At 44.3% G+C, this 27,368-nt stretch overlaps 1 protein-coding gene across 24 annotated transcripts in view; it reads right to left on the reverse strand.

The window, feature by feature from the left end:
* The window catches only part of Stim (stromal interaction molecule), a 135,517-nt gene extending 112,380 nt beyond the window's left edge, over window positions 1–23,137 (reverse strand). For 10 of the 24 annotated variants that reach the window (XM_069317169.1, XM_069317163.1, XM_069317161.1 and 7 more), the window contains exon 1: window positions 22,863–23,135. In XM_069317169.1, coding sequence (XP_069173270.1) covers window positions 22,863–22,989 — 127 coding nt within the window. In that variant the 5' untranslated portion in view covers window positions 22,990–23,135. Of the gene's footprint in view, window positions 1–22,862 lie in introns of all 24 variants that reach the window. The other 14 variants (XM_045757874.2, XM_045757862.2, XM_045757882.2 and 11 more) reach the window with 2 other exon arrangements.
* Between the last annotated feature and the right edge of the window lie 4,231 nt (window positions 23,138–27,368).

Raw genomic sequence — 27,368 nt, forward strand, 5'->3', positions numbered from 1 at the left:
AAACCTGCCAGTAGCAACAGACATAAGACCGAACTTCAATCACTGCTTAGACAAATACTCTGCAGAATATACTAGACTGGCTTTAATCAAGACAGTCTTCAAGTATCTACACTAAGGACCCTTCACAATGTTGTTTACCTCAAGCAAAGAGAAGTAGAGGGACATGATAGACAACAAATATACTAAGACAATGTTGTTGTTGTTATAGATTCAGCCACTCGGAACAAGTTGCAAGTAGCACGGGCTATGGTGAGCCCGTAGTGGACTTACCTGGCACAGGAGCGGGGCAAGTAGCACGGGCTATGGTGAGCCCGTAGTGGACTTACCTGGCACAGGAGCGGTGCAAGTAGCACGGGCTATGGTGAGCCCGTAGTGGACTTACCTGGCACAGGAGCGGGGCAAGTAGCACGGGCTATGGTGAGCCCGTAGTGAACTTACCTGGCACAGGAGCGGGCAAGTAGCACGGGCTATGGTGAGCCCGTAGTGGACTTACCTGGCACAGGAGCGGTGCTGTGTACTAAGACAAATGTGAACCGATATATAAGAATGTTAAGGGTGAGGAGCAAGAGAACGGTATGACACAGACAGTGAGCCTAGATACGCGGGTGAACCACAGGGATGCGACAAAGTATTTCTTTCAAGTAAGGCCAATATGTGGAATGAATCAGAGAAAGCCAAAAGTAAAGGCTACATCCTTCGTCGACTTTAAGAGAGGATGTGGCAATATACCAGAGGGCTGGGAGTCACTGTTTAACCAGGCATTGAGGATTGGGCCTTCAATCTGTGAGTAAGCGCGCGCGCACACGCACACGCACACACACACACACACACACACGCGCACACACACACACACACACACACACACACACACACACACACACACACACACACACACACACACACACACGATCAAACTGCACAAATTACATCCCCGCTCCTGTGCCAGGTAAGTCCACTACGGGCTCACCATAGCCCGTGCTACTTGCCCCGCTCCTGTGCCAGGTAAGTCCACTACGGGCTCACCATAGCCCGTGCTACTTGCCCCGCTCCTGTGCCAGGTAAGTCCACTACGGGCTCACCATAGCCCGTGCTACTTGCCCCGCTCCTGTGCCAGGTAAGTCCACTACGGGCTCACCATAGCCCGTGCTACTTGCCCCGCTCCTGTGCCAGGTAAGTCCACTACGGGCTCACCATAGCCCGTGCTACTTGCCCCGCTCCTGTGCCAGGTAAGTCCACTACGGGCTCACCATAGCCCGTGCTACTTGCCCCGCTCCTGTGCCAGGTAAGTCCACTACGGGCTCACCATAGCCCGTGCTACTTGCCCCGCTCCTGTGCCAGGTAAGTCCACTACGGGCTCACCATAGCCCGTGCTACTTGCCCCGCTCCTGTGCCAGGTAAGTCCACTACGGGCTCACCATAGCCCGTGCTACTTGCCCCGCTCCTGTGCCAGGTAAGTCCACTACGGGCTCACCATAGCCCGTGCTACTTGCCCCGCTCCTGTGCCAGGTAAGTCCACTACGGGCTCATCATAGCCCGTGCTACTTGCCCCGCTCCTGTGCCAGGTAAGTCCACTACGGGCTCACCATAGCCCGTGCTACTTGCCCCGCTCCTGTGCCAGGTAAGTCCACTACGGGCTCACCATAGCCCGTGCTACTTGCCCCGCTCCTGTGCCAGGTAAGTCCACTACGGGCTCACCATAGCCCGTGCTACTTGGAACGTTTTCTTCCCAGTAGCTGAATTTTAGACAACATCTCAGTAAGACGCGAATTAAAGGGAAGCGACAACCGGATTAATGGTCACTAGATCTCGGTCTTGACCCGGCAACACGGTAGGATAAAAGGCACAGTTGGTGACACTCCTCGCACGCACGCTCACTCACGCTCACGCACGCACACGCATGAGACCAGTAATTTGTCTAGGAACTTCGTGAAGGAGTCATCTTGACGCCCAACATCACTCCTCCATGCAGGAAACGAGGCGCAAGTAACCGGCGAGATGTTCCGGATATCTTGGCCAACAAGATAGCATTCCTCACATAACAGGAATGATCCTGTCAACAACCCTCTCAAGTCAAGAAAAAAAAGACAAGAAATAACAATAAATAATTCAATAAAAAAAAATCACCCCCAAGCTCCCAAAAATCTGCGTTTGATAAGTAAACACGTTCACTGCTATGTAAACAATGCCATTCATTCACAACCAAAACAAAACAATTCTTCCAACTGGGGTCGTTATTGTCTTCTTGTTCCTACAACATCTTGATCAGCTCCCACTAAGCAAGTACTGTATCGATTAAGGCAGTGTCTGGGATGCTCCCGGACGCAGGTTCGAATTATGGTCACGGCCATTGTGGATCTGTTCACTGTATGATTGGTTATCTTGAGATGATTTCGGGGCTTTTAGTGTCCCCGCGGCCCGGTCCTTCACTAGGCCTCCACCACCCCCCAGGAAGCAGCCCGTGACAGCCGACTAACACCCAGGTACCTATTTTACTGCTAGGTAACAGGGGACATAGGGTGAAAGAAACTCTGCCCATTGTTTCTCGCCGGCGCCCGGGATCGAACCCAAGACCACAGGATCACAAGTCCAGCGTGCTGTCCGCTCGACCGACCGGCTCCCTTCTACAGCTACAGTAGACCAGACCGGCTACAGTCCCATACAGAAGACGAGGAGAGGTCTCCAGACAATGATCACTGAGGAAATGACTGGCCCAATACAGACCATAGGCTACGAAGACTACAAACTCTTATAGTTTCCCCTCTCAGCTTATAGTCAACTAATGCACCACTCTCTATGGCCGAGACTCTATGAGCCACACAGTTAAGAAATACGTGGGTTCACGAGGTTCAGAACTTTCTAAACTCCAGCTAAATGTCTATCTCTTGTTATTCGAAAGATTCAAATATATTATACATTGTTATTATATATATACATATAATACATTATATTATGCTTTGTTACAGATCGTTCCGGTTAAGGCTGGATAAAATAATGTATATATATGTAATACATATTTCTCAATAATGTGTGTGTTTATTCAGTAAACGGAGATTCAATATTGAGATAGCCCTGAGAATTAATCAGATGGATGGTGACGTCACTGCTGACGTCAGTGAAAGATGAAGGTGGTGGAGGGGTATAGGCAGCTTAGAGGAAGGTCTCCACAACACCCGGCTCCTTCCTCAAGGAGCTACCCAAGCACCAGCACCTGTTGGGGCTTCTTGTCTCAATTTCGTGCTGAAAGTCTCTAGCTTACACTAGTCACAACGCTAATGGGAGGTGGCCCCCACAAGTATGGTGGCACCAAATATGGTGTTCCCTATCCAGCCTCCCCCTATCCCCATCCCTCACACTGGACCCGTGATATAACCCAACACGCGGTACGTACATCCCCTTTCCACACCATCCCTTATACCCATCCCACCAGGCCCCTCCCATCCCTTATATTCACAACATGGGGCCCGTCATATCTCTTATATTCGTCACACCGGGCAGTAAGGACTAACTGACAATAATCGAGCCAGTCCACCACTATCAGAATTTATACACCAGCTTATCCAACACAAAATGTTGACATACCGACTGTGGGAAAATGGCTTTAGACTTAGGCGCGCACACCTGCACCAACACACACACACCAGCAACACGTGACACACACCACACACACACCCGCAACACGTGACACACACCACACACACCCGCAACACCCACACACACACACACACACCAGCAACACGTGACACACACCACACACACACCAGCAACACGTGACACACACCACACACACCCGCAACACCCACACACACCAGCAACACGTGACACACCACACACACACACCAGCAACACGTGACACACACCACACACACACACCTGCAGTAGCAAAGTGACGCACTTGGCTCAACACACAATGTAACACCCACACTTGACATCCCGCTCAAAATACTGGCGGCGGCACCTTACATCGCCACAGCTGCTCACGGGTTTACCTTAATTATACCTCTAGTTCGCTTCCCGTTTTCTCTTCCTACTGCCTATAGCCCCGGGGCGATAGTTCGCCCTAAAGCTGTTAATTAACTCCAATCTCCTCAAGTCCCCATCTGAAGAAGCATATAATGAAACTGGAAAAGGTTCAGAGGTTTGCAACGAGACTCGTCCGAGAGCTACGAGGGATGGGGTATGAGGAGCGCCTGAGGGAACTGTGCCATACGACACTAGAAAGAAGAAGGGAGAGGGGGGACCTGATAGGAACGTATAAGATTCTCAGAGGGATTGACAGAGTGGACATAGACGAAATTTTCACACGGAATAGTAACAGAACGAATCCTGTTCCACATGGATGGAAGCTTGAAACTCAGATGAGTCACAGAGATGTTAGGAAGTTTTCTTTTAGCGTGAGAGTAGTGGGAAAATCGAATGCACTTCAGGAACAGGTTGTGGAAGCAAATACTATTCATAATTTTAAAACCAGGTATGATAGGGAAATGGGACAGGAGTCATTGCTGTAAACAACCGATGCTCGAAAGGCGGGATCCAAGAGTCAATGCTCGATCCTGCAGACACAACTAGGTGAGTACAACTAGGTGAGTACACACACACACACACACACACACACACACACACACACACACACACACACACACACACACACACACACACACACATACACACACACACACACACACAGGAGGACAGCGTTCAGGGGTCGTAATACTATAGGAGCCGGGTTTGATTGTCGGCCTAGGCAAACACATAGGCAGTTTCTTTCACCTGATGCACCTATTCACCTAACAGTAAATAGGTAAATTATGAGAGTTAGACAGCTGCTTCCTGGGGATGTCTGTATGTGTGTGTGTGTGTATTTATTAACTGACCCTGCACAATCGAGCTATTAGCTCTTGCCATTTTAACCAATCTCTTTTTCTTCTATTATGTCTACTACATATATTTATCTGCGTGTGTGTGTGTGTGTTTTTTTTTTTTAGAGAATTATATTTAGTAGATAGAGGAAAAATAGGTCGGGAGTCAGTAAAGAGAGAACCGACGGTTAGAAAAGTGGGGTCCAAGAGCTAACAGCTTGATGAGCACCACCCCTGGGCCAGGTACGTCCACTACGGGCTCACCATAGCCCGTCTTACTTGCCCCGCTCCTGTGCCAGGGAAGTTACAGGCCCACCATAGCCCGTGCTACTTGGAACTTGTTCCCAGTAGCTGAATCTATAACAGCAGCAGCTTGATGTTACAGGCACAAAGAGTAAACACAAATAATAAATAAACCCCCCACCTATCTACCCTCCCCCCCCCCCACACACATATACACATACCCGGTTGAAGGAGGAAATGTAGCTGTTTATCTCTCAGAATGTTTGGTAATATGTTTATTGCTTGTGATGTGTGTCTATGTATGTATTAACTCGATGTACTGAACGGGGTGAGAATAGCTTGAGCTACCTCATCCCTTTGTGTGTATTTTACATCAATAAACTTATTTCAATTTCAATTTCATACCCGGGCCAGCCAGGCAGGGAGAGGGGTGAGGTGGAGTGCAGTCCTCAGCTGATGAGGTAATCAGGGCTGAACCACCCATCCCACCCACCAAGCCTCATGAGTAAGCAAGCCCCCCCCCCCCCCCCATGACAGGGGAAAGTTGCCTGTACCCGCCACCTGTCACTAATATATGTCCCTACACAGCAACTTTACCTTATTACGGGCTATTCATGCCCGTGTCACCTCTTGGGTGGCTTAATCATTATTAATCAAGCAATCTTTGCCTTATTTGGCAACATGTGGAACAGAAGAACACCTTTAACTTGTCACACGTGACACCCAAATGAGACTACATTATGTCCCATTGTTGTCGTTGTTTAAGATTCAGCTACTGGGAACCAAAAGTTGCAAGTAGCACGGGCTATGGCGAGCCCGTAGTAGCCTTACTTGGCACAGGCGCGGGGCTGTAGCTAAGGGCTTGTTTATGCCCCATGTTGTTGTTGTTGTTGTTGTTGTTTCAGATTTAACCACTCAGGACGAAGTGTCCATGTAGCACGGGCTATGGTGAGCCCGTAAAGGCCCCATGAACAAGCCATATATATATACTCTTACCCTAATATTACACCTGCCCTATGACATCACCCTCGCCGTGTGTTCAATCTCCCATCAATAAATGACCACGTCCCGCCTCACACCATTTTATCTATTGAACATAAATAATATATTTGTCTTATCCAAGCGGGTGTACCCGCCCTATCACATAAAAACAAATTATGAATCACCACATCATACCAACACAGGTGATGTAGATTTAATAATATGTTAATTACACGAAGACGAACCAATTAAATATATAAATAAAACAGAGACTGATAGCAGGCACCGAAAGACAAATATTTAAAATATGAATATCGTGTAAGCAACAATGAACAAATCCACAAGGGCCGTGAAGGGGATTCGAACCTGCGTCCGAGAGCATCCCAGACGCTGCCTTAATCGACTGAGCTAAGGCAGCGTCTGGGATGCTCTCGGACGCAGGTTCGAATCCTCGTCATGGCCCTTGTGGATTTGTTCATTTGATGCATCACGCAATTGTGATTTCTATGTGTAATCGTGTAAGCATCAGAAGATATTAAACAAGAAATAACAGAGTTTCTGGGGAGGCAGCATTCACCGTTTAACACAGCTTAAAGAGACAGCATATATACCTGAACATATGTATCTATATAAGCATATATATCTTGCGAACATATACCTGAATGATGTGGAAAGCTGAATGAAGGCCTTCTAATTAAGTCTTAACTTAATTAGCCTTACACCATTTTGTAGTAACTGCTACATCATTTTTCAGGCACCGTAACAATGGGGTTGGTTATTAGCCCCGAATAAAATAAATGTTCACAATAAAATGTATATACTCCAATTGGCTAATACAAATTGTTAAATATTCCGAGGGAAAAATCACAAAAGCGTGGCTGAAAATACCTCATCTCACACACATTTGTTTTCACACACACACCTGTCTTACCTGTGTTATTGTAACTTATTATCTGTCAACTAAAATATCTATTCACGTGCCTAGATTCAAATGTTGGTATTAGAGAGCCTAAGGGGCTAAGAACCAGCGTCGGACGGGAGACATCTCCCGTCACGCAGGGTGCAGTCGCACCTCCACAGATCTCCAGTATCATCTATTGATACTGGTAATGGCTCAAAAGGGCCACCACTTACGGGCTATTCATGCCCGTGCCACCTTTTATGCGGCTTAATCTTCATCAATCAATCAATCAATCTAAGAACCAGCCACGCCCGTCAGTTGAAAGTGAAAGTCAAGAGATCAACCCCAACAAGCGAAGCCGGGCGAGTCAGGGGTGCAACTTATATTTTCAAACTTCAGGACAAACTTCAGGTACTTCAACATGTAATTATTCGTGATGATGCTCACCATGTATGAGAGAGAGGGCAGGGCTGGGGCAGGGCTGGGGCAGGGCTGGGGGCAGGGCTGGGGGCAGGGCTGGGGGCAGGGCTGGGGCAGGGCTGGGGGCAGGGCTGGGGGCAGGGCTGGGGCAGGGCTGGGGCAGGGCTGGGGGCAGGGCTGGGGGCAGGGCTGGGGGCAGGGCTGGGGGCAGGGCTGGGGCAGGGCTGGGGGCAGGGCTGGGGGCAGGGCTGGGGCAGGGCTGGGGCAGGGCTGGGGGCAGGGCTGGGGGCAGGGCTGGGGGCAGGGCTGGGGGCAGGGCTGGGGGCAGGGCTGGGGGCAGGGCTGGGGGCAGGGCTGGGGCAGGACTGGGGCATGGCTGGGGCATGGCTGGGACAGGGCTGGGGCAGGAATATAAGGAACTTGGAACAGTGTATGCGCGCGCGTGGCGAGCAGGTAACTCCAGGTTTTTGTGAGTGTCTGAGGATGTCCGCACCTTCACCTTGGGAGTCTGGCATTATTGTGGCTGGCAACCCGTCCTCTCAACCAGTAAGGTCGCGTTGCTTACGTTAACACAACCAACGCTACCACTCCTCCAGCCCAAGTGGGTGGCCATCACAATTAGCAAATGTAACGGCACATAGAGATTCACGTTTTCTGTGCATCGGACTCGATAGGTTAAGAGGGTTGCTTGGGTTGTTGCACGTGTCAGGGGTGAGTGGGGGGGGGGGGATATTACCACGTGTCGGGGCTAAATGTGGTAAGTTGGCGCATGTCAATTGCACTCACCTGGGGAAGGGGGGTGTAACAAAAAGGAGGCCTGGTCGTGGACCGGGCCGCGGGGACGCTAAGCCCCGAAATCATCTCAAGATAATTTTACACTTATGTACTTACTATAAAACCTTATATTTCTAACCCTATTATTAATCAGGTTAAAAACAGGGTATTGTGCTGCTACCTGATTGTACGAGGGATTACACTTAATATCCGCATCCCTCCAGCCCACAGGAAGCCTAGTCGAGGACCGGGCCGTGGGGAGGTTGAGCCCCGAAATCATCGTAAGGTAAGGTTGCCAGGTCCCCCCCCTACCCCCCCACCATCCATCCCCACGCCCTCTGGGGCTTCTAGCTGACCCTTCACATTTCACCCCAGGCCATAATTGCATTAATTTGTTGAACCGAGCGCTCACATTTCTCGTGCAACTGTGATTGATTTTAAACTTGTAATATAATGTTCCCCACTTGCTTTAAACAATATAAATATCTGCAAATTAATGATTTTTTTAAAAGACCGGGAGAATGCACTTGTAAACTCCTGCTTTTTTTTTTTTTTAAGTGTTCGCTTAATGAGAACACGTGTATTCACAATGGCCTAATAGAACGTCGCATTTTGACGTATACTCTACCTAAGACCAAAAATCGTCGCACTAGAAAATAGGAGCGACTCTCGAAACTGACGTACCGTACCGTTTTCTGTTTTGGGTCCTCTGGTCGGTTAGGATAAGGCCATTTTAGTACGACAGTTTCTTGACGTTGGGAAACATTAGGAGGACGGACTGTATGATCATATGCGCCAATTCACACTAGCCTACAGACTCAACAAGCATTCACTCATCCAACACAAACTGTACCAAATACGAAGTGAGGTTCTTCACACCACAAACTAATATCAAAATATTACACAATATTGTCAATAATATTAACAGCTGGGGTGATGTATGATACATCATGTAAACAAACAAATGAGTAAATACACCGCGCGTATTAAGTCACCGCGGAGGGAGGGGAGGGGGGGGGGGTAGAAATAGCCTAAGCTACTCTATCTCTTTGACATGTATTTCTTTCTTGTCTCAATAAACATGAGCTTGAACCACGGACGTTACGTACACAAACTAGTAGCCACAAAACCTTCTTCAGCAAGCAAAGTCTGGAGAAAGTGCCTTCATCATCGCTAAACACACTCACCAACAGCAACAAAAAACTGCGCTATAGAGCATAATGTGAGCACCGGGTCATATGGTGCAAGAATGTAAGAACTTTTGTATATATAAATACATAATATCTGTAATAGTCTTGTATATTTACTGTATGACATATAGGCGGTCCTGCGCCACCAGTAATATTTGCTTGCATCTTAAGAATCTTCATAAACATTTGACCTAAAATTTGCTGTTGGAGAATTGAAACTTAAATTAGTTTATTGAGGTAAAATATACACAAAGGGATGAGGTAGCTCAAGCTATCCTCACCCCGTTCAGTACAACGTGCTCATACATATATACACACTCATCACAATAAACATTACCGAACATTCTGAGAGATCGACTTGAGAATGGTCCAGGACGGACCGAAACGTCGTCGTCCCTTCAACTTCTAGTGTGTGGTCTGGTCAACATTCTGAGAGATAAACATATACATTTCTGGGAGTATTGAACATTGATATACCTGCGCACACAACACGTGTAAATAAAACTATGACACTAAAACTCTACACTGAGAGTTTTGAGTCAATTGATTTATTATGTACCCCATACCCATCTCATGGGTCGTAGAGAAAATGGTATGATGTTATCGTGAGCAAGCACTACCTGCAGAAGGCATACTTTAGATATTTGGCAAAGTTTTCTGGAAGCACAGAATTCAGAATGAAATACTACACATTTCTTAAGTTCCCAGAGGAACTTGTAGCCAAGCCTAAGCCTTGCAGTAGTAATGTCTAGGAGTCTGCTGACCTTATTGGATGACCTATAGGTAAGTGGCTCTTCCTGCATAATAGTATAATGATTAAATGGAATAACTAGTATGAATTTAACTCTGTTGAATGTAAAATAGTATTCAAAGATGAATGCATTCATTAGACTAGCCCAAGATAAAGTTGACAATTGATTTCAAAATACGTTAGCCTAGGAAATTCACCAGTATATTCAAGATACAACTGATTGATTTGAAACGTAAAGCAAGGAGAAAATACGCTTGTAAATGCATTGAAGGAAATAACTACATACATACACTGTAACATCGGCATTCATTCTGGCTTCTTTCATCTGGTTATTCCAGCACTCGTTTACATACTATTTTCGTTAGGCTAATTTATTACCATAATTCTCTTCTTCTCCATTAAGCCCAGATGCTGGTAACTCATGACTTTTCCCAAATCTCTGTTGGCCTACAGGCTTCTCTCTGAATTGTATTTAGGACAGTTATATCTAATTATATCTCTAATTATATCTCTAATTATATCTCTAATTATATCTCTAATTATATCTCCAACCCCACACCTTAAATTTGAGCTTATTTTCCATATCACAAACACCTACCGACCTCCTCCCGCCCACAAAAGCATTGATAATTGTAATATTTCTCAGCGACACAACAATTACTAAGCTGAAATGCGACCTGGAACAAAAAGTTTCCAAGTAGCACGGGCTATGGTGAGCCCGCAGTGAGGATTGTTATTGTTTACTCACAAAACTGCCCAAGAAACACCACGAGAAGCCCCCCCCCCCTCATAACAACATTCAAGATACGTTTGCATGGTAATCATTTCATGCTACCGAAGAAAATTGTCAAATAAATACGCCTTCTGATCTTTCACATCAAACATGATGAATATATATACAAATATTTTATATACCTATATATATATACATATACCGGAAATATTAGTATATTTTGGTAGCAGTCTTTCCTGTAGACACATATTATTAAATATGACCGAAAAAGTAAGATTAATAATTCTAATGTATTCTAATAATAATTCTAATTCTAATAATTCTAATTCAATATTCGCAGGATTTTTAATATGTATTCTACTCAGCGTAGTAACTTTATCAGCAGCCTCAACTTGATGCCAAGTTGAGTTAAAATTCGTGTTAGAATTATTAATCTTACTTTTTCGGTCATATTTAATAATATATACCGGAAACTATACGAGCAACACCCCCCCCCCCAGACATACAGGTCGTTTACCAGCCCATGACCTCGTTAGTGTGCTCACATTAATCTTGTATTCATGTATTTAACGGCAACCTTGACCTCTCTATCCCGCACAAACACCCTTCCGCTTTTACACTCTTCATCTTCCCTCAATAAAACCAACCTTCCCAGCGACGATATAAACACATACAAGTGCACTTAACTGCAAACACAATGGTTTCCCAGTCACGCACTTATCTCGGGGTAAATACTTCCCACGTTTGGTGGATGGTATATTTACATCAGCCAGGCTCACACCCACCCGTCACCCAGGCTCACACCAACCCGTCACCCAGGCTCACACCCACCCGTCACCCAGGCTCACACCCACCCGTCACCCACGCTCACACCCACCACAACCTTCCTATCACTTGAGTCCCATCCGCTCCACTGACATACTCTTAGTTTCACCCTCACCTCTAACCCGCCCCGCGCTCCTGTGCCAGGTTAAGTTACGGGCTCACCATAGCCCGTGCTACTTGGAACTTGTTCCGAGTAGCTGAATCTATAACAACAACATCTAACCCGCCTTCGGCTCGTGCCAGGGAGAACCCCCTACTACAAAACATCTTTTTAATCACGAATATCTATCAAACAAGCAGCAGAGTCCAGCTCGTGTACCCTATAGCGAGAAAAGGAGCAGAATGTGACGGTAGCGAAGACTGTTACAGTGGTAGGGGGTGACGGGGGAGGCAGGTAAGAGCGGGAGACAATAACTGGCACAGTGCCTGCCAGGAGTCAACTCCACGTGGCGTGTGGTGAGCAGTGCCAACACGTCCACCAGCCGCTGGTGCCTCCCGCGGTCTGCTGTTTGCCCTCCTCTTCCTGCCTCTCCTCCGTCGCCACCACCGCAGTCCTCGACACCAACACACGCCACCAAGGAGAAGATGAAGGAGAAGGAAGGGAGGGAGGAAGGGAGGGAGGGAGGAAGGAAGGAAGGAAGGAAGGAAGGAAGGAAGGAAGGAAGGGAGGGAGGGAGGGAGGGAGGGAGGGAGGAAGGAAGGAAGGAAGGAAGGGAGGGAGGGAGGGAGGGAGGGAGGGAGGGAGGAAGGAAGGGAGGGAGGGAGGGAGGGAGGAAGGGAGGGAGGGAGGAAGGGAGGGAGGGAGGAAGGAAGGAAGGAAGGGAGGAAGGGAGGGAGGGAGGGAGGAAGGGAGGGAGGAAGGAAGGAAGGAAGGAAGGAAGGGAGGGAGGGAGGGAGGGAGGGAGGGAGGGAGGGAGGGAGGGAGGAAGGGAGGGAGGGAGGGAGGGAGGGAGGGAGGAAGGAAGGAAGGAAGGGAGGGAGGGAGGGAGGGAGGAAGGGAGGGAGGGAGGAAGGGAGGGAGGGAGGAAGGAAGGAAGGAAGGGAGGAAGGGAGGGAGGGAGGGAGGAAGGGAGGGAGGGAGGGAGGGAGGGAGGAAGGGAGGGAGGGAGGGAGGGAGGGAGGGAGGGAGGAAGGAAGGAAGGAAGGGAGGGAGGGAGGGAGGGAGGAAGGGAGGGAGGGAGGAAGGGAGGGAGGGAGGAAGGAAGGAAGGAAGGGAGGAAGGGAGGGAGGGAGGGAGGAAGGGAGGAAGGGAGGGAGGGAGGGAGGAAGGGAGGGAGGGAGGAAGGGAGGGAGGGAGGAAGGAAGGAAGGAAGGGAGGGAGGGAGGGAGGGAGGGAGGGAGGGAGGGAGGGAGGGAGGAAGGGAGGGAGGGAGGGAGGGAGGGAGGGAGGAAGGAAGGAAGGAAGGGAGGGAGGGAGGGAGGGAGGGAGGGAGGGAGGAAGGGAGGGAGGAAGGGAGGGAGGGAGGGAGGGAGGGAGGGAGGGAGGAAGGAAGGGAGGGAGGGAGGGAGGGAGGGAGGGAGGGAGGGAGGGAGGGAGGGAGGGAGGAAGGGAGGGAGGGAGGAAGGGAGGGAGGAAGGAAGGGAGGGAGGAAGGAAGGAAGGGAGGGAGGGAGGGAGGGAGGGAGGGAGGGAGGGAGGGAGGGAGGAAGGGAGGGAGGGAGGGAGGGAGGGAGGGAGGGAGGGAGGGAGGAAGGAAGGAAGGAAGGGAGGGAGGGAGGGAGGGAGGGAGGGAGGGAGGGAGGGAGGGAGGGAGGGAGGAAGGGAGGAAGGAAGGAAGGAAGGAAGGAAGGGAACGAAGGAAGGAAGGAGAGAGGGGGGAAAGGGAGGGGCATGGGAGTAGGGAGGGCCATGAGAGAGAATAGACAGAATAGAGAATGAGAGAGAAAGTAGTAGATATAATAGAGGGTAATAGGTCATGTGTCAGACCATCAGACAATCTAAGGTTAGCATGGCGGGGATCCAAACACTAGCAGCTGGATCCTGTACACCATAGTACAAAGATTGACGTACTAAGCAGTTAAATAGTAGAATTTTGTACTATTCACTTTATTTCCTAGGCCTAGTATAGCACACATATATGTACTATATTAGGCCTCAGATATCGTGTATTAGGCCTAGGAAGGTTAGGGTTATAGTTTATCTTTGCAACATATTAAATCTTTTTCAGTTTGTTTAATTTCAATAGTATCGATTTCTTCTTTCTAATTTGCGTTGTTCGTTGTATTATGGTCCTCATCGTTACTAATAAGTATTACCAAAATAGGAGGATTAGACACACACACATACACACACCAGATGTGGTGGAGGCTGACTCCATACACAGCCTTAAATGTAGATATGATAGAGCCCAGTAGGCTCAGGAACCTGTACACCAGTTGATTGACAGTTGAGAGGCGGGACCAAAGAGCCAAAGCTCAACCCCCGCAAGCACAAATAGGTGAGTACGCACTCACGTAATGTTGCAAGTTCATGTGTTCAAACAAATGCAAAACCCAGCTTCATAATGCTTCATATTTCGTGTCGAAATAATCATGATGAAAATGTGAACACGAAAGACCTGGCCTTCACTGGTTTCCATCTCCTGTGGTATAACCCCTTCCCCCCTTACCTCGTATTCACGCTTCCCAGACTTCTCATTACCACACACACACACACACACACACACACACACACACACACACACACACACACACACACACACACACACACACACACACACACACACACACACACCAGACGTGAGAGCACACACACACTTTGTGTCCCCCTCCCCCCCCTCTAACAACTCACCACTGTAACTATCTCTCTGTAATTACTGGTCTGTAACGAGTTGCATTTTGCATATGCAGTAAAAGTTAAAGAGAGAGAGAGTTCACTATCAAGTTACGAGGCAATGAACTCAGCTTTTGGTACCTGTCTGAGTGGAGCCAGCGACTAATGAAGGACTTTAGTTCTGACCAGTTGCTTTCTAGTTCTATTTGAACCGTTCATGACCAAGAGTTTAATATTGTTACAATACCTTAATCAAGGTCCTCAAATACAAAAACACTCGTTAGCTTTACCTTTTATTAATATAAAAATGATCGTACATGACACTGGTTACGTGACAATGGTTACGTGACACTAACCAGTCCAGCAACCAGGAGGCCTGGTCAGAGACCGGGCCGCGGGGACGTTGATGCCCGAAATCCACGCAAGGTAATACTTACTGTCCCTAAATCCATCATTTTCCACATTAAAATATCCTCTTCAATACCAGACAATTTGTAAACAAAATGGAATTTAAGGAAACTATAGAGGACCAGAATGTTGTTAATAATATTTATACAAGAAAGGTGGATGTGAAACCCAACTAACATGCTGCCTGGTTGGTACACTATCCTTGTGAATTTAAGGATCCTGTTGACCAGACCACACACTAGAAGGTGAAAGGACGACGACTTTTCGGTCCGTCCTGGATCATTCTCAACGTCGTCGTCCCTTCGCTTTCTAGTGTGTGGTCTGGTCAACATACTTCAGTCACGTTATTGTGACTCCTCGTCTGCTTAAGGATCCCATCTTGGCCTACTTTGGCCATTAGAAAGTAAGTAATTATCAAAAGAAGGCACCAAGCCGGGAAGGCTATGTAGCACCATCAAATGTGCGGAATAATCAGAGGGCGTTTAATATCACCAAGGATGTTTGGCCATTAGAAAATTCAACTATACGTGAGTTGATGTGTGCACTAATCGTTCACCAGTTTAGGCACAGTTGGGTCTGGCCGGTAACTGGATGGGTGACTGTGGACAGCCTCGCCACGCATAAGTCCAATCAGTATTTGGACTTTTCGGTCGTTGCCGTCAGCGGCGGCTAATTTACCCGAAACGCTATGCGTACTAGTGGCTTTAGGTATTGTATGTACTACCTCTATCTTTAAATCAAACAGAATGTTTGTACTGTAACTCTGCAACTACGTATGTACTTTTCCGAAATAAATTATTAATGTTAGTATTATTATTATTATTTCTGCCTCTTATATTCATACTGTGAGCGGTAGCACAAAAATGATTAATATCAACCAACTTTAACTTCTACATACACATATAATTATCATACTAACCTTGCTGGTAACAGAACCGCACATTCCTCTGCAACTTCCACGCATAACAATATTACGCCGGAGCCAGGCCATTTACGTAAAACTTTACACAATTGTTAACACTGGATATGAGAAGGTAACAATTACCGTAGTTGACACGTGGAGTGACAGTTGGCTGTGCGCTAACCAACACAGTGTGGGAGATTAGAGATACGCGCCATCCGGCCAGAAAACCATACTTCACCCCCAGCCAAGAGAAAATGGGACGATTCAATCTCCTTAATTATAATATTTTTTTAATATGAATGGTTAGAGTGCGTCATTAGCTGGCTGTCTGATACTAAAATTTCCATTTCATAGACGGTCCGTCATATAGACAGGTAATCAGTTGCATGGTCCGTCATATAGACAGGTAATCAGTTGCATGGTCCGTCATATAGACAGGTAATCAGTTGCATGGTCCGTCATATAGACAGGTAATCAGTTGCATGGTCCGTCATATAGACAGGTAATCAGTTGCATGGTCCGTCATATAGACAGGTAATCAGTTGCATGGTCCGTCATATAGACAGGTAATCAGTTGCATGGTCCGTCATATAGACAGGTAATCAGTTGCATGGTCCGTCATACAGCCAATCACAGTTAGGATATCCTCAAGAACACGAAAGTTGATAAAGTTGGACGGCTTTAGCTACCTCGTGCTAACAGTTCTACAGGGGTCTAATGACTTCAGTACTGTAAATGAACAAATCCACAAGGGCCGTGACGAGGATTCGAACCTTGTGGATTTGTTCATTTGATGCATCACGTTAGTGTGATTTCTGTGTGTAACTTCAGTACTGTAGTGAGTGAGATGGTGACCCAGTTCCTGCTCATAGTGGACTTACCTGGAGCGGGGCAAGTAGCACCGGCTATGGTGAGCCCGTAGTGGACTTACCTGGATCAAGAGTTGGGGCTGATTGATGAACAGACCTTAAACCACAGATAGTTACCGATCTTCCTGTATTTTTCATTTACTAGTAGCTAATTGTAGTGTAGCTAGTACCGTCAGAGTACAATTCAGCCAGTTTAACTTAATTGGCTTAAACTTGACAGTTTAACTTAAACTTGACACAGTCTGTGTGCTAGTATTATTTCTTTAAAGTCTACAGGCTGCCGAAGTGCGCCCTTTTGAGGGTAAATATAATGCTCGAGGCTTTTTTAATAGAAAAGGCAATTATTTCGCGTGACTGCTTTTAGAAGAGCAATATTCTCCTTACCCTTCGTGGTGATGGCTGTGAATGATGCTTTGATGGTGGGGTGCAGATAAGTTGAGATATCAATGACATATTTAAACAGATGGCTCAGTTTAATGAGGTTTACGGGCTATTCATGCTTGTGCCACGTTTTGGGTGGCTTAATCTTCATCAATCTTTAATGAGGTCCTCATTTGGTCAGACACGGGAGACATCTCCAGTATCAGCTCTTGATACTGGTAATGGCTCAAAAGGGCCACCACTTACGGGCTATTCATGCCCGTACCACCTTTTGGGTGGCTTAATCTTCATCAATCAATGCACCCACACCCATCAAAGCTGCCGCCCAGTTGGGTGGGTGGAGCAAGACTAGTACCTGCGTAGCTGACCATAGATGTAAAGTGCCTTGTATAGAGACTGTTGTGAGCCTCCTGTTGAATCATGGAACCCTTCGCCCCCACATGAGGCCAATCTTGGCAGTCTCCTTGACGGTAACCAGACTCGTTCAACAGCGGCCGGCACCACAAACACCCGAGGGACACACCATCCCTCCACTGGGGCAGCTTCTTGACACACACCAAAATTTAGACGTGAGAGTTATTAGTCCAAAATATTTCCTCCTATCATTAACATTTGTAACACATTCTGGGCTGTATCCTTATTTTTCATATTTGACGGTTATCATAATGGCTGGCTCTGTGCTGCAACTTGATTAATATATAGCTGACTACTCTGCAACCATTCATGCACCCTGCTGGGAACATTTTTAGCAGATTCTAATGCATTTTTGTTATTATCAGGGGAAAGAGCCAAGCCATTACGACTGTATAGCACTTGGAAGGGGTCGGGATAAGGATTTGGGATGGGACGAGGGTGAAGGAATGGTGCCCAACCACTTGGACGGTCGGGGATTGAACGCCGATCTGCATGAGACAAAACCGTCGCCTTTTCACGTCTAGTTATTTTAATTGCTTCCTTTCTCACTCTTCTACTACATCTGTTTCTAGTTACACAGTCTTCATTGGACTTTGTGGTTGCTTCAGTTATTTTGAAAACGTTTTGAAATCTTTCGCAGAGTAGATCACACACTTCCTTATCACTTTCGGTATGTCCCCCAGCTCTTTTGATCTTCCTATACACTTAATCATCCAATGATGACTTTCTTCTGATATGAGAGTGCAACAGTTTTGGGTGTTCTCTATGCCATTAACAATGCCATTTCCAGTTGCGATGCCGGCAAACGCGAAGATACTCATTTCTCGACCATTTAAATAGCACTCATGTTTCTCAAGTAACCCAATATCCCTGAACCTTTTTTCGAGTCCTAGATTTCCAGAATTTCTTTTAATGATTTTCCTTTCAATCCCTCTTTCCGAATTTGTCCTAGAAATTCTAAAATGTCATAATCCCCTGTCCAGTATGCTAATTTAGTTGTCTTCTTTCTCATAATAGCTTTCATAATTAGGCCTAGGGAGGCTTATTCAAAGATGAGGAGACGGTGAGTACACCTAACTGTACTTTCACAGCTTGCACTGGTTGATCACACGCTCTTGGATCCTACCTCTAATCTAAACTTTTAATCGACTGATGTAAAGATTATAGAGCCCTTTGAACTCACCTATCTACCAGTAGGCGAGTTTATGTATATGATTAGTGTATTTGTATGTTTGCATGCTCTAATATTTGTATATTTTGTTTGAGTATGTTTGTATGTTTGAGTATGTGCGTGTGTGTCAACTTACCTATCAGTCACTACGGAGATTTGAGGTCTAGCACTTTATGCCTCAACTAACAGCCTTGTTGTACCTGTAGCGTTATAGTTGACCTATTCTGACCTTCAAATTCTCTGTCGAAACTGCCCTTAAAATTGAGTGCGCGCGCGTGCGTGTTCTTGCTATAACCTCCCTGTACACACACACTCTTGAACCCTATTCATTATTAACTGAATAATGTGCATAACACTTAGTACATGTGCTTTTGAATGAATCAGTCTGTTCATTGTTTCTACCTTGCAAGGTAAGGTAAATTATGTCTGTGAGCCTGTCTGCTTCTCTCCCTCTAGGCCCCCTTCTCTTTTTTTTGTTAAAAAGGGTTTTTTAAAACGGGTCATTAGAGCTGCGAAGTGAAGTACCTAGTGAAACTGCAAGCAAGAGCTGTTATCCTACGTCAGCTCAACTATAATCCCTAGAGGTTTATTTTATTTCGTGATTATCATGATTTTAAACTAAGTAACTATCGTATAAGGAACAGGTAACTTGTGAAACGACTCTCTCCCCCTCAACCAGCCATCGATCCATTCATTAAATCCACCCACCAATCCAACCCCCCCTTTCACTCTCTCCCACACATTATCTCTTCTCACGAATCCATCATTCTCTCTCTCTCTCTCTCTCTCTCGCTCGTACACATTTTATCTCACATTTCCCTCTCCCTCCCTCCCCTCCCTTCCCCCGTTCCATTAAACAAAAAAACGCACTTCACGGCTACACAAGATTCACCAGAGTATCTCTGATACTCTGAGTATCTCTGATACTCTGAGTATCTCTGTATATGTACAGAGTATCTCTCTCTACAACATAGCGACTAGTCTAACATTACAACTCAGAAACAACCCCGAGACTCCTACAACCATTAATGTAGGCATGCCATCAGCACCTCTATAATCGTGAAGAAGCGGCACCCAGTCCCTTTTAAACTTTTTTTTTCCAGAAATCGCAAAAACTCATCGCAAGCATGAAAGGGGGAACCTGTGTGAGGGGGAACCAGCCGAGAGCAACTAACTTTGGCTCGGGGTGAAGAATTCAATGTTCACTGCCAACATACAGGGAAGAACCAGTAGAACACCAACCTTGAATTGATGTTCTTCGCGGAGGTAATAATACAATGAACCATAAGTAGCATTCATTTAAGCTTTGTATAAAATCGTTTTTGCATTCATTTTGCGCTGTATAGAATCGCTAACTGATTTTTTTTTTAACTAAAAGCTAAATAGAAACAAAGTTTATATATATATATATATATATATATATATATATATATATATATATATATATATATATATATATATATATATATATTTTCGGTGTAAATATATATTATTTATAGAAGCATAACCTGGAAATACTTACAACTTATAATTTGATAATGTAATCAAGGGATTATGAAACAAAGTCCTGCTATTTAAATACAACATTTACATTAACTTATAGATGTGTGTGTGATATATATATATATATATATATATATATATATATATATATATATATAATCAGGTCAATATATATATATATATATATATATATATATATATATATATATATATATATATATATATATATATATATATATATAATCACATATACACGGATACTTGCATAAACTCACAAGTCATAGGTAAACACACAAAGGGCTCCACCCCTGCGAGACTCGAACCCAGGTGATCGCACACCAAGACAACCAGTACTCTGACCACTGGTTATCTTGGTGTACGAACACCTGGCCTTCTAGGTTCGAGTCTCTCGCAGGTGTGGAGCCCTTTGTGTGTTTACCGATGACTTGTGAGTTTATGCAAGTATCCGTGTAAATATGAGGCTCGCGTTCTTCCTAGTAAATGTGATTAATGAAAAACGAATCCTGATCTCTTACCATTGCTGGTGTCCTTGGGAGGTCAAGATGTTTGGTATAAACTCCCGTTGTTGTTGTTTAAGATTCAGCTACTGGGAACACATTTCCAAGTAGTACGGGCTATGGTGAGCCCGTAGTGGACTTAACTGGCACAGGAGCGGCGCTGTAACTGTTCTGTCACTGCTGTTTGCTTGGGGCATGCAATGCTGCTTGCTTGGGGCATGCAATGCTGCTTGCTTGGGGCATGCACTGCTGCTTGCTTGGGGCACGCATTGCTTCTTGCTTAGGGCACGCGCTGCTTCTTGCCTGGGAGATGTGCTGCACCATCTTCGGGAGATGTGCTACATTTTCTCTGGGAGATGTACTGCAGCGTCTTTTACTTATGTACCGAAACACTTCCCCTGGGAGATCATTCTGTGCTTTCCCAGCTGTAAATAAATTGAAGATAGGCCAGAAAACACTTCACCTATTCCAATGTTGACCAGAGACCAGCTCAAACTAAATGAACGCGACCAGCTTACGACCTAATAGTTGGTCGCTGGCTCTTCACCCTTCTTGAGGCGAGAGACCGAAATCCCAGATTTCCGTAGCTTCATTTCTACAGGTCCTCGACGTCTCAGCTTTCTGCAGCAAGTGTGTATACTTTACATCAATCTGATTTGCCTCTCACTTAATTAAGTCCCCCTCATCGTCCTCACTCAACTGGATCACAATGACTCACTATGACTCGGGACTAAAGAGCCAAAGCTCAACCCCCGCAAGCACAACTAGGTGAGTACTACAGGGTCCTCGAGCGTCTACCAGCTTAAATCGTGTGTTCAGCCAGGTATTGTCGTATTTCAATTTAATAATGTGATCAATTTAAACAAAATTTGCCGAGCTTGGCTACTAGTCTTCGCTGATAGCATTAACAAATGGTTAAGCTTCCTATGTGTTTACACCCACTGAATCCATACAAATGCGCTAGAGATTAAACTCGGAAACAATATATGTGACATAGGCTAGGCTATGGTTAATATCCACTTCTAAAATTGGTGTTTTATGTTCCTTTGTGTTGTATGATACCACAAGCAGACTCGATGTGGCTGTGGCTAGCCCCACAGTCAGGCCCACACAATATGGCACCTCAGCTAGGCCCCACACACTATGGCACCTCAGCCAGGCCCACACACTATGGCACCTCAGCCAGGCCCACACACTATGGCACCAAAAGCCGACCTTCTAAACCAGTGGCTCTTAACCTTTTCACAATTACAAAACCCTCCATTGGAGTAACCAGTATGTCCACATACCCCCATCTCCTTCGCCATTGTCGAAATCACCACCACCGTCAATCCAGTATGACTTCAAAAGATGTAAATCCGGTTTACTTTACATAAGGATACCTAGGAACAAAACATTGAAAGAAAATATCATGGATTTCATCATTTACATCAGACGGTAAATCGCAAATACACAAGCGAGCTACAACTTTCAATTTATTTATTTATTATGCACCCCATACCCATCCCGTGGGCGGTGGTGTAAAGGATTACAGAGGCACATAATCGGTTCAGGAACTGAACCCTCTAGTTCGTTTAGCTCAGCAAATAACAATTTTTGACGCTAGTTACAAAATTATTAAATGTTACAACTAGCGAGATTTTTTGCTGTTTTTGTGCAAGCAAAACATAAACCGCCTCAAGTTGCATAGATAACAGGCAAAGTTAATTATAAACTAACAGCTTTCTTAACTGTTCAGAGATCGAGCCCTATACAATTATTATTTGATTCCCATATCCCCCTTGTTAAGAACCCTTACTCAACACTGTGGCACTGGCCCTCTACCCCATGGCACCACAAGCTGCCACTATGGCACCAAAGGTCGACAGAATGGCACCACAGGCTGGGCCTGTAGTCTACACCAGGCCCTACAGGCCTCTCCATAGCGGCCAGGTCAACTGTATGAGATAGACAGAGATCCTTGTCAAGTACGAGGGAATATCCACACTCATTTGCCTCACAGGCACTTCTGCCAAATTTTGCTTCGCCTGTCAAATTCCCAATAGTACTGTCAAATCATACACAGGTGTTTCTGCCCGTCTGTATGTACGGTAACCTGTATCTAAATTGACAGAAAATTCTGGAGCCGGTCTGACAGTCGCTATGTCAATCCAACCCGTCAAAATCGACCTTCAATCACCGCTTACATCGAAACACGAAACACTAACCACTTTATTTGTTAAATGTGTCACAAAAATGACCATCTTACCTTTTTCTGTGAGTTGATATCTGTTGTCTGGAGCCGAGGTAGGGAACACCCCACACACGAGTCCAACACAACACAACACTATTACAAGTGTACGGCCCCGTGGGCGTCTTAACGTGTAAAGCTTCATTGTGGCTAACTTAGGTCCCGACACTATATTCTCATTGTTAAATCTGACTAGATAGGAAAGCAGATTTGGCAACAAATCTTGCAAGAGTATCCACGAGAGACAGCGAGCGTCCTCACCCTCTACTGAGTCACAAACAACTGACAGCTGCTACGCTTATGCCGCATTTGGCAAAAGGATTGCACTTGAAATCTTAAGCCGATATCTTATGATTTAGGTTCAGTGTTACATTTGTTATTCCTTGTGATATCTTCAAACTGTTCTTTCTGTGAGAATATACAGAAACTAATAATATTTAGTGTTTTTTAATTTTTTCAACTCAAGCTCTGTGGCAACTATATCCTGATTTCGAAAGGCTTCGTTTGACTTCTTGTTTGTTCTTTAACAAATTTATCTATCAGATATTTATTACTCAGTTAAGTTAATCCCTAAAAATGTACCTTAATATACAGTGTTTTAGGTAATATTTAAAATTTCCTTTACCGTTAATGATTAACAACAACAAAGGAATCGCTAAATATCGAACTCGGACGAGTGTTTACGACGCGCCAGCTGATCAGATGATACGCTCCCATCAACCCAATGCCAGCGCTTATTCCAATACCAGCGCTTATTCCAGCGACACCTACTCAGTCCTGGCGCCCATAATCAGGAGCATTTCTTCCACAGAGATGATATTATAGTAAAAACAATGATAATGGTAATGATGATGATAATATTTTGTATTCATAAGAAGAATATTTATTAATTCATTATGCCGGGGGACAGGCAGCAAGTGTGTATATATACATGTTAGGCTTATATCGTGATTCCTTACGAGGTCGAATTACAGACCCCCCAGGATGCAACCCCCAACATAATAATAATAATAATAATAATAATAATAATAATAATAATAATAATAATAATAATAATTTATTTGCAAGAAGGTACAATAGGTTGGTGAGATTACATTAGATTGGTATTTTTACATTCATCCAAAGCCACTAACACGCATAGCGTTTCGGCAGACTGACTAACAAGCTGACTTACTCCTGGGTACCTATTTCCTGCCAAGTGGACAGAGGCATGAGGCGATAGGAAATGCGCCCATTTCTGCAACCCGTCCTCGACTCAAGTCCATTACATCCAGCGGTCGACCCCACAGACGCATTCATAAATTTTAACATGTAGTTAATTCAAAACAGGATTTTTTTCAAATATATATTATTATTATTATAATATATTAGTATATTATGCATCTATAGGCATAGGTTAGGTGTTTAGGTTCTGTTGGCGATTATTTATATTTGTAGTACGTGGGTGAAGCAAATACAGCGTTGTGGTTCGAACAAAAGTAGTCAGTGAAGCTCTTGTTCCGGAAGTGTTCGAACATCTTCAGTTGTGAGTCGTGTGTAAACCGTTTTTCATTCATAAATAGGGGGTTTGGCGGGTGCATGGAATGGACTTTGAGGTCTTTGTTTGGAGGACGGGCTGGTATTTGTAATATGTGGGTGAAGCATTTACAGTGTTGTGGTTTGAACAAAATTCGTCAGTGAAGCACTTATTCCGGAACTGTTCGAACGTCATCAGTTGTGAGTCGTGTGTAACAGCACGTCCTCCAACCAAAGACCCAAAAGTGATTCCATCCACCCGCCAAACTCCCTGCTTATGAATGAAAAACGGTTTACACACGACTAATAACTGATGACGTTCGAACACTTCCGGAACAAGTACTTCACTGACGAATTTTGTTCGAACCACAACGCTATAAATGCTTCACCAACGTACTACAAATACAAATAATCACCAACAGAACCTAAAAACACCTAACCTAATCTAACTTATGACTATATATGCACAATATGCTAATATATTCTAATATTCTTTAATTTTTTAGAAAATTCCCGTTTTGAGTGAACAGCATGTAAAAATTTATGAATGCGTCTGTGGGATCGACCGCTGGATGTAATGGACTTGAGTCGAGGACGGGTTGGTTATTATCGCCCTTATAAAAAATTTAATGATATAGCCTACATGTATTCAACGTAATATAACAAAAATACATATTTTGTGCAAATATACATATTTTTAGTATATGTATTCTATCCGCAATTAAAAGCCATTGTTCAATTTAGATTCATCTGTTGCCTGAATTTCCATTGTGAGCCCGTGATACGTGAGAGTAAGGATATTAATCTATAGATTGCTACTGATGTCTTGCTGTTCATTTTACGGAAATACAACGTTGTCCTTCAAGATTAGTGACTAGATTTACTGATCACTGGATCCTTTTCATGTTTCTTTCGTAATAAGTTGACCAGCGGGAACTGGTCAGAGAAGGAAGAGAGGAGAGAGAGAGAGAGAGAGAGAGAGAGAGGTGGTTGTTGTTGTTATAGATTCAGCTACTCAAAACAAGTTCCAAGTAGCACGGGATATGGTGAGCCCGTACTGGACTTACCTGGCACAGGAGCGGGGAGAGAGAGAGAGAGGGTTGGAGCAAGAGTTCGGCCTTCACAGCGCTGGTGGACACTGACACCATAATGGTTGTTAAGTAGTATTGAGTAATCAGATGCTAGCCCTTGCAACTCCTTTATTATGCTCCACGGAGCTTTACCAGGCAATTCGCTGACCGACTTGTTAATTTATTTCTTACCTCATGCCACGTATCAATAGATAATTTTTGCGTATTTTATACGATTTCTCAAACTGTCATAGAGAATATTATTTCGGTGAGTTGGTCGTCTGTTATATCGATTCCATTCCTCTTGTTTTTCATTTCCTGCAGTTTTACAGTGATACGAAAAATTAAGGATTATCACTTGGTTTACGAATGTATTATTTTAGGAATATGTGCATTTTGGTGTAGCTATTGGAGTAGCTAGCTTCTTAGCCTCCTTATTACCATATGTTACACTAACATCATTTTTATTCTGAAATAAGATGCACATCAATCCCTGTCAATCTTCCCGGTCGGAGAGACAGGTAGCAAGGGGCTCACTATCTGCCCATATCGAGGTTAATGGTCTCAGGAGCCATCATAGCCCACATACACACATGTAACTATACGTTTTCTATCAAGTCTATGACCACTATAACCCAATATATGTACCTAAGCCATACAACTTCACAATTGTAATCATTGTGGTCGATCTCGAACCCATTGTTGATGTGACGACTTATACTGAATTTTGTAACTAGCTCATCAAGATTGTAACTTGCTTAGCTAAATAAATTGTGGGGTTCAGTCCCTGAGCCCATTATGTACCTCTGTAACCCATTCCACTACCGCCCACAAGATGGGTATGGGGTGCATAATAAGTAAACTAAACTAACTAAAACTGTGTTTAAAGAAGAACAACTACAAAAAGCCTTCAAAAATATATATGTATACATAATATTTTCTTTTATAATCCTAGCGAAATTCCAGATAAAATGAGCCATAAGCTAACATCAATCTGTCTGGTGGTTGTTTTCCACAAAAAACAGGCCACCAGACTCAATATATATTAAGGGAAACTCATAATTCGCAGAAAGCAGAATTATTATTAACGTATCAATAAGAGCACCAATATTTATGGCTGCGGTGAATGGCATACTAAAATAACTGACATACGTAAATGTTTATAACGAGAGAAAACTAGACCAAACAGACTCCAAAAATATATATGAAGTCAATCTACTGAGTGAGTTGGCCTCTGAACAAATACACACACACATATATATATGTGTGTGTATATCACGAAAATAAACACGTGATTAAAAATGTGACAGTGTCAGACCACGGAGGAAAATTGAAACAGGAATTTCCTTAAGTACTTTCGTATATTAATACAGCTTCAGAAGGAGTGAAGCTGTATACTCCTTCTGAAGCTGTATTAATATACGAAAGTACTTAAGGAAATTCCTGTTTCAATTTTCCTCCGTGGTCTGACACTCATATATATATATATATATATATATATATATATATATATATATATATATATATATATATATATATATATATATATATATATATATATATATATATGACAATGTCAGACCACGGAGGAAAAATGAAACAGGAATTTCCTTAAGTACTTTCGTATATTAATACATCTTCAGAAGGAGTGACTCCTTCTGAAGATGTATTAATATATGAAAGTACTTAAGGAAATTCCTGTTTCATTTTTCCTCCGTGGTCTGACATTGTCACATTTTTAATCACGTGTTTATTTTCGTGATATACACACACACACACACACACACACATATATATATATATATATATATATATATATATATATATATATATATATATGTCGTACCTAGTAGCCAGAACTCACTTTTTGGCCTACTATTCAAGGCCCGATTTGCCTAATAAGCCAAGTTTTCCTGAATTAATATATTTTTTCTAATTT

Source organism: Procambarus clarkii, chromosome 86 (genome assembly GCF_040958095.1).
Source record: "Procambarus clarkii isolate CNS0578487 chromosome 86, FALCON_Pclarkii_2.0, whole genome shotgun sequence".
NCBI lineage: Eukaryota > Metazoa > Arthropoda > Malacostraca > Decapoda > Cambaridae > Procambarus > Procambarus clarkii.